The sequence below is a fragment of the Triticum aestivum genome, chromosome 3B (genome assembly GCF_018294505.1).
Source record: "Triticum aestivum cultivar Chinese Spring chromosome 3B, IWGSC CS RefSeq v2.1, whole genome shotgun sequence".
Taxonomy (NCBI): domain Eukaryota; kingdom Viridiplantae; phylum Streptophyta; class Magnoliopsida; order Poales; family Poaceae; genus Triticum; species Triticum aestivum.
In genome coordinates this window covers 212,888,974-212,897,357 of record NC_057801.1, presented here as the reverse complement: position 1 = coordinate 212,897,357, position 8,384 = coordinate 212,888,974, and the positions used below count along the sequence as shown (strand labels likewise).

The 8,384-nt window shown below is 47.0% G+C and overlaps 1 protein-coding gene across 1 annotated transcript; it reads left to right on the top strand.

The window, feature by feature from the left end:
- On the top strand, positions 1 to 8,133 carry LOC123069404 (exportin-2; the record flags this gene model as incomplete). Its single annotated transcript, XM_044492254.1, is given in 2 exon segments — positions 1 to 2,946; positions 7,705 to 8,133. A coding segment is annotated over 1 exon segment (2,946 nt). The 3' UTR covers positions 7,705 to 8,133.
- Between the last annotated feature and the right edge of the window lie 251 nt (positions 8,134 to 8,384).

Here is an 8,384-nt window from a genome sequence, read left to right as displayed (position 1 = left end):
ATGGAGGTGCCGCCGGAGATGCTCGACACCCTAGCGGGCTGGTTCGCGCAGACGCTCTCCCCCGACGCCGCCGCCCGCCGCGCCGCCGAGCAGAGCCTCGCCGCCGCGGCCGCCACCCCGGGCTTCGCGCTCGCGCTCCTCGGCCTCGCCTCCTCCCCGCGCCACGACCTCCAGGCCCGCCTCGCCGCCTCCGTCCACTTCAAGAACCTCCTCCGCCGCCGCTGGCCCAAGCCCGCCGACGACGCCGACGACGCCGACCACCTCCCGCCCAACGACTGCGTCATCATCAAGACGCACATCCTCCAGCTCCTACTCACCGCCCCGCCGCTCATCCAGTCGCAGCTCTCCGAAGCCCTCGCCGCCGCCGCGGCCTCCGACTTCCCTGCCAGATGGGAGTCGCTCCTCCCGTCTATAGTCTCCTCGCTCGGTAACGCCCTCTCGGCGGGGGACGTCCCCGCCACCAACTCCCTCCTCGCCGCTGCGGTCTCCCTCTTCTCCCGCTTCCGCAACGTCTTCGACAGCAACACCCTCCGCATCGACCTCAAGTACTGCCTAGACACTTTTGCGGCGCCCCTCCTCGAGGTCTTCCTCTCCACCTCTCGCCGCCTTCAGGCCTCTGCAGCCGCCGCAAGCCCACTTGAACTGCGCCCCGTATTTGAGTGCCTTCGTCTGTGCTGCGAGATCTTCTACTCGCTCAACTCTGTGGACCTGCCCGAGTTCTTCGAGGATCACATGCGTGAGTGGATGACAGAGTTCCGTGCATTCCTCACCACCTCCTACCCTCCGCCTGTCGAGGCAGATGGTGCTCCAGATGCGCTCCGAGCTGCTGTGTGTGATAACCTGCAGCTGTACATGGAGAAGTATGAGGAAGAGTTCAGGGCATATTTGAAGGAGTTTGTTGAGGCCGTGTGGGGGCTCCTCATGGCGCCGACAGTCTCGCCGTCCCGTGGTCAGCTTGCCGTGACTGCTATAAGGTTCTTGACAACAGTCGCCGAGAGTGTTCACCATGCTTTGTTCGGGACTCCTGATGCAATGAAACAGATATGTGACAGTGTTGTTGTGCCTAACCTGCGACTGCGGGAGGAGGATGAGGAGTTGTTTGAGGGCAACTGGGTGGAATATGTCAGGCGTGATGCAGAGGGAAGTGATACGGATACACTGAGGCGTGCTGCATGCCGCTTGCTGCGGGGGCTAGCCGCGAACTACCGGGAACAGGTGGCTGTTCTTGTATCAGCACAGGTCCAGCAGATGTTGGCTGCATATGCGGCTGACAGGGCAAACAACTGGAAGGAGAAGGACGCTGCGATATATCTTGTTATCGCTCTTATGCAGAAGCCTGGTGCCACAGGTGGTGGGACACCTGTGGTTGACATGGAGAGATTCTTTGCATCTGTGATTGTGCCCGAGCTGCAGGCCCCTGATTGGGAATCTGAGCCAATGCTGAAGGCAACAGTCCTCAGGTTCTTGAAGGAGTTCAAGGATCAGATACCCAAAGCCACTGCACTAGCTCTGCTTCCAAGTGTGACAAGGTTCCTGACGCATGAGTCCAATGTTGTCCATTCCTATGCTGCGATCTTTATTGAGAACCTGCTGATCACCAAGGATGTTGTCCAGGTACCAGGGGTCAATGTGGTGACAAGAGCTTCACGCTATGTTGCTGCTGATATCAACTCTTTTGCCCAGCAGATTATTCAGAGCCTGTCCAAGGCGTTAGGTTATCCTGATTCTTATGAGAACCCCTATCTGATGAAGTGCCTGATGAGAGTGCTTGGGATTGCAACTATCGCTGGCCAAGTTGTTCATGAGATAACCGCTCGTCTTGTCGGCATTCTGATGGAAGTGTGCAATAACCCCAAGAACCCTGACTTTAATCATTACTTGTTTGAAGCTCTGGCAGCAGTGATTGGCAAGGCTGGTGAACAAGACCCAGCGTTGGTACCTTTGTTTGAGGCAAGCCTCTTCCCAGTGCTCCAGAGGATATTAGTTGAGGACATCTCAGAGTTCTGGCCATATTCTTTTCAGATATTCGCACAGCTTGTCAATTTGAGCAGACCACCTCTCTCGCAGAATTACATGCAGCTGTTTGGTGTCTTGCTCAGCAATGCTACTTGGGATCGACCACCATGTGTTCCTGCCTTGGTTCGCTTGCTGCGAGCATTCCTTCGGAAAATTCCAAATGAGCTTAACCAAGAAGGTAGGCTGCCAAATATCTTAGTGATATTCCGTAGTCTAGTTTCACGCAGCAGCACGGAAGATTCTGCATTCTACATGCTTAACACACTAGTGGAAAATGTTGGTTTGGACATTATCAATCCACACATAAGTGAGATATGGAGTGCTCTCTTTACTCGCTTACAGACTAGGCAAGCAGTGAAGTTTGTGAATTCTCTTGTGGTGGTCATGTCCTTGGTGTCAGTCAAGTATGGGCCAGGTGTTCTTGTCAGTTCTGTTGATACGATTCAGCCAAATCTCTTCACCACAATTCTTCAGCGTTTTTGGATTCCCAATCTCAAGTTGATCAAAGGTTCTCTTGAAATCAAGCTTACAGCAGTTGCCTCAACAAAGTTGCTTTGTGAGTCCGCGGTGCTGCTGGATGCTGCTGCAGCCCAAACGTGGGGTAAATTGCTTGATAGCATTGTCACACTGTTGTCTAGAACGGAGCAAGATGGAGTACAACAAGAGCAAAATGACGGAGCTGATGCGGTGGATAGTCAGAGGACATCAGGTTATTCTGTCTCATTTGTACGCCTTCAATATGCTGGGAAGAGTGAAGATGATCTGTTGAAAGACATAAATGATCCAAAGCAGTTTCTGGTAACATCCTTGGCCTCGCTTTCTGCACAGTCTCCTGGAAGGTTTGGTCCTATCATTGAGCAGCATGTGGACCCAGCAAACAAAAGTGCTCTTCTTCAGCTTTGTGCTGCCTATAATGCCAACATCGTCTAGGTAAGCAACTTGTTCCTTTCCGTTCTTTTTTTTCCTTGTGATAGTAATACATTTTAATACGTGTCCTCAAAGTCTGGAGGATGAAAGTCATTCATTGGTACAAGTTTGTTTGCTGTGTTGCCTCCCTGTCATTTAAAACACACAATTCGCTGAGCAACTATGGATAAAATTATTGATCTTCTCTTGTATGGTTTGGTTCAAGCACTTGTATTTATGAAGAAAATTTACACTATCTTGCACCTGTGGTTTAAACACTCTTGTACGGTTTGGTTTAAGCACTTGTGTTTATGGAAAAAAAATGCACTAGCTTGCACCTCTGGTTAAACATTCAGGTCAAAAATACTCCTGCTGCATGTCCTATTCCTTCAATTCAGTGTACTAGTGCTTGTAGCATGATAAAACATATTCTATTTTCAAACTTCTGTGTTCAGTGTTTTAATTTCGAGTGCACTTGGCCTGGAAATGGGAGGTATCACGATAGTCATGTTGATATAAATAAATTATTTTTCTAACTTCATGGTTCTGTGTTTTAGTTTCCAGTGAAACTTCTGTCCTCAACAGTCTATAGCTAGAAGCTGCACATTAGATTTTTCATTCCATTCAGACTCAAAAATCTTACCAGATAGGAGCAGACCGCCATATAGTGCCTTCTACTACTTGCTCTTTAAGCTAGCTGAAACACAACAATGCATGGTCTAACTGGATTTCATGCAGTAAGATAATATGATGAATCATTCATTCATATATTCATATATGTGTTCAGATGCTTCTTCCAAACAAACAAAAATGTGTTCAGATGCATGCCTTTAGTTCATGTTATTCATTTCATTTTTTTGGGACAGAAAAGTAGTAATGTAGTGCACCTATCTCCAGATGAGATATCAGATAGATAGATTTATGTGTCTGATAGTTCTGTCTGACTATTTGTGGTAATGAATATTGGTGTTAAGTAGAATCTCCATGGAGTATGCAGAACTTTTCCTGAGAAGGGTTTTGGATCAGAAATTTGATATGGGTCGTACCACCATATGGTACCATTATCTGGGCCGATGGTCCTCCTCGAGATCCTCGCCAGCTCTAGTATACCCAGTTGCATTGCGCAGGAGTGGGATGTTTTGCACAGTGCTGGCCTTGTTTGTCTCTTCTCATTAATTAGTGCCAACAACCCTGGCCTTATACGGTCTCGGTGGTCAGTCATTTTTGTTGGACCGTGCCACTGTCGCAAATGGGCTGGCTGTCAGGTTAACGTTTGGTGGCCCCATACTCTCCCCGTTGTTACCCGTTCCTCCAACGTGGTACAAGCTAAAGGAAAGCAAATTCAAACATCAAACAACTGTCAACTGATTATTAGTTTCTGTAAAACATATGGTACAAGCTAAATGGAATCAAATTGTAGCATCAAACAACTGTCAACTGATTATTATCTGACTAATACAATTGTGCACCATTTCTCAAAGTTCTACAACTTTTTAGTTGAAACAACTATCGCACAACCAAATGTGTACTATGATCCTGGTTCTAGCGAGTAGCACCATCTCCACCCTGCCTGTCGCACATGTACTTCCTATGGCCAGCCACGTCGTAGTTGCTGCAACTTGATTCCTTCCTAGGCGGCTTAGGGGCGTCCCTGGGCAAGTCGTCGTTTTGTGCCCTTGAATTTTGCAGAGGTTTCCCCTGGTTTACAATTTTGGATTACATTGTGTTAGCGCGTCAAGGAATACCAGCAAAAACTTCAAAATATAACATATGAGTACAAACTGTAGAAGTCGTAAGCTTCAGTCAAGGAGTCGAATGTGGTTCCCAGTTCTGGCTGCACCACTTCTTCTCCATCTCTTTCCGCAAAACCTCGTATTGACTTCTCAAGTGCACCCATCCTACCGGGGCACGAACTGCAACCAAAATGGGACACAACAACACCTCGAGCCCAAATTGCATTACACAACTGCATCACTATCAGCTCTGCTTACATTGATTCTAAAAAAAAAACAATCAACAGCCCGTGATCTTAAAAATCCCCTCCCTCCCCACAAGAATTTTTTCCTCCACTCTATGTTTTTAAGGCGACGCCTTGCTTTAAGGCGCTGGGGGGGCGCTTCGACGCCTAGGCGACGCCTAGGCGCCTAAAGTGGACGCCTAGGCGCCTAAAGCGCAAAGCGCTGGGGGGGCGCCTCGACGCCTAGGCGTCGCCTAGGCGTCGCCTTACGGACGCCTTTAAAACATAGCCTCCACTCCACGCATAATAGAACATCACTTCATCTAGCCGCAAGAACTAGCACTGGAATTACAATTTGCCAGTTAAGAACGTGTGCTTTAACACCACGCGTGCTTCCTAACATCTCACCCCAGATTACTTTAATTCGTTTCTTTTCCATTTTTTCCCGTGGCCACTCTTTGCTTACTAAATCGGGGTTATCCCCTGTTCTTGATTGAAAGTATCAGCACTATTTTCACTAACACCAAAACTGGTGTTGATACTGACAGAGATTACACTTCATACACCAAAACTGGACTAGCCAAGCCAATGGCATGTTTCATACAATTTTTAGGTGCACCACCATCGTTTTCTTCATACCAGATTTAGTACAAGGTGTAGGCTAAAGGAAATTTAGGGAAATCTACCCTCCACTACGCAATAAGTCAAGCCAGCATATCCACAACCACAACAATCTAAACCTAATTACACTAACGCGCAAATCGTGCTCCCACACACAAATCAGAAAACAACACACCGTGTGGAAGATGATTGCCGGGACTATACCTCCTTATCCAGCCTGGAGTCTTTGGATCGGGCTTGACCGCCGACTCGCCGGACTCTGCAGGGCCGCTGTCTCTGCTTCCTCGCCCCCGTGGCCACCGCAGCTATCCTGTGAAGGCACCTCTCGCACCACCACCCATCCTTTCCCGCCACCTCGATCCTATCGTCATGAACGGTTGCGCGCGGCTGCGAGACTGCCCGAAAGGAATCAAGGGGGGAAGGGCAGGGGGTGAGAGAGGGTCTCGAGCGACGGGTCACCCGGCGGGGCGGGATGATGGGGAAGAGGCATCTGCGGGCTGCGGCCGCCGCCGACTCCGCTCCAGCCGCCTCGGTCTCCATCCGCCTCCCGTGTCCCGTGTGTACATCCAACACCCTTTTTTTTTCAGACCTCACACACTTTTTCGCGGTGACCTATGGACCACCCCACGCTGCCATGATGCCACCCAAGCCTATCCTTTGTAATTTCTTTTTATATTCCCCTGGCACTTCATCGCAGCTGTGGAAAAAAAAGCTGGACCATGGTCCAAATACGTCAGCAATAACCACGACCGCCGGTCCTTATCAACCAACCGAGTTGCCAGACGCAGGGCCCTTCAGTGTCAGACATACGATCAGATGTACAATATACATCACGCAGGCTCTGTCCGCATACCAGCACATGGGGTATATGTGATTTTCCACGGCTCACACCTTTTGTCATTTAATGCAGTCCAACTGTCTATCAGCCTGCTTGGACGTACCAGATAATATGACTATATGATAGCATGAGCCATATCGCCGCTCTCATTTGGATGGCTATTGAGCTGTTGATTATCTAACTTATACATGCTTCGTTAATTCATGCTACACCAACAATAGGCACGCCCTAGTTTCTGAAGTATCTGATAAGATCTTCAAAAAAAGCTCGCTTTCATGAAAAGAATGCTGCAGTTATTGCTTAGTTAGGAAGAGCAATCCAATTGCTTGCTGGAAGAAATTTTCTACAATAGGTGTTCATCTTTCTTCAGCTGCCATAGTAAATGGAGTACTTTTCTTGCCATGACTTCTTAGAAACTTATTTCCCAATACTGGTTGGTAAAAATTCGGCTCTTGCAACACCCTCCCGTGACCAGCACAGAGAAAAGCCAGATGCTCTATGCCACATTTCAGAGTTGGAATTGGACCATGGAAGCCTTTCTTGTTGTCCTGATATTCTCTCTGCTGTCTTCTTTACCTTACCAAGCTTGCTTGTTCTTTTCCTCGGCTACAATCTTGCAGAGCACGTGACGAATACACTGTCATTCCTTGTTGTGCCCATTCATTACCTATAGAATTATGGACAGTAATTGGGAAAAACTTGTAATATTTTCTGCTTATCATTGGCATCCAATTTCTATTTCGATATGGTGATTTATGCTGTGGTTGATATGTTCCTCTAATCTCTACTTGACTAGCTGCTTATGCTTGTTGGCTTGTGCTCTGTTTACTTTCTAAACCTGTAGGGTAGAGTAATATCATTCTTATTGTTAGGCTAGAACAAGAGAAACTTGTAGGGTAGAACATACTATCATTCCATTTCTAGGCTAGAACAACAGAAACCTGTAGGGTAGGACACAATGTCATTCCTTTTGCTAGGCTAGAGCAACAGAAACCTATAGCTTAGTCAGAAGCAACGTCGAAATTTGTAAAGGTGTAATGTGTCTGTTTTTCAAGCTTACAGAAGCCCCCAGACTTCATAATACTAATTCTTTTAGAGCAGAAATTATGTTGTAATTTTGGCTACACATAAGCATCAAAAAGCTCTTGAATGTTATGATTTGATCTAGTTTGTTGATCACTTATTTGTTCCAAGCATCTCTTGTTTGCAGTGCCTTGTTTGGAATAACCTGTCATTTGCTCCAGAACAGTTCCCGTTTGAATTGTTTATATCCGCTTGTGTTGTGGACATGTGATTTGATTGTTTTATTTTTGACGCAAACATAGTTTTTGTCTAACCTTAATTCTCTGTAAAAAACAAATTTCAGGAGCGAAATGGCGTCGTTCTAAGGTATTTGCTTGGTTCCCAGGTTTTTTTGTCAGAGGATGATGAGTCTCTTGGTGTCATGTGTCCATGAAGCTGGTTCCTGGTTCGTCCATGTGTAGGTTGATGGTGGGATGGGAAAGAGAAGGTCGCCAAATCAAATCATATAGTAGAAACATGAACTTTGTGGAGAATCTGTCTATTTTGGTTTGAAATTTTTGTCTGTGTGTGTGGAAGAGTTCTCTTTTTCCCGGAGAGTGTACTGGTTTGGTCCAGAATGTTGTCAACGTTGTCTGTGTGTGTTGTTATTCCCCGTGGAATCTGCTGTAATTCGGCATGGGAAATGGTATATTTGTTGGATGTTATTGGCAGCATCCACTGTCGGTCTAACCCTTTCACGAGTCTCAAATTTGAAGGTTGCAACTTGCTGCAATGCTGTGTGCCCCTCTGGTATGACTTGCGAGGTTCAAATGTTTTTTGGAATTTTATGGCCTGTTTATGAAAGCACGAACCATTTTCTGGTTAGAGCGTGCACTGGTATGCGTCCATCTCATTAGAGTATCTATTTAACAGATGCTGTATAATAGGGCAAGTCCAAATGGCTGTTTTTAGGGCATATCGACCCAAAATAATGCTCCAGCAGATGATGTATCTTCAAATCTTAATACAATTTTTTAGTCCAGC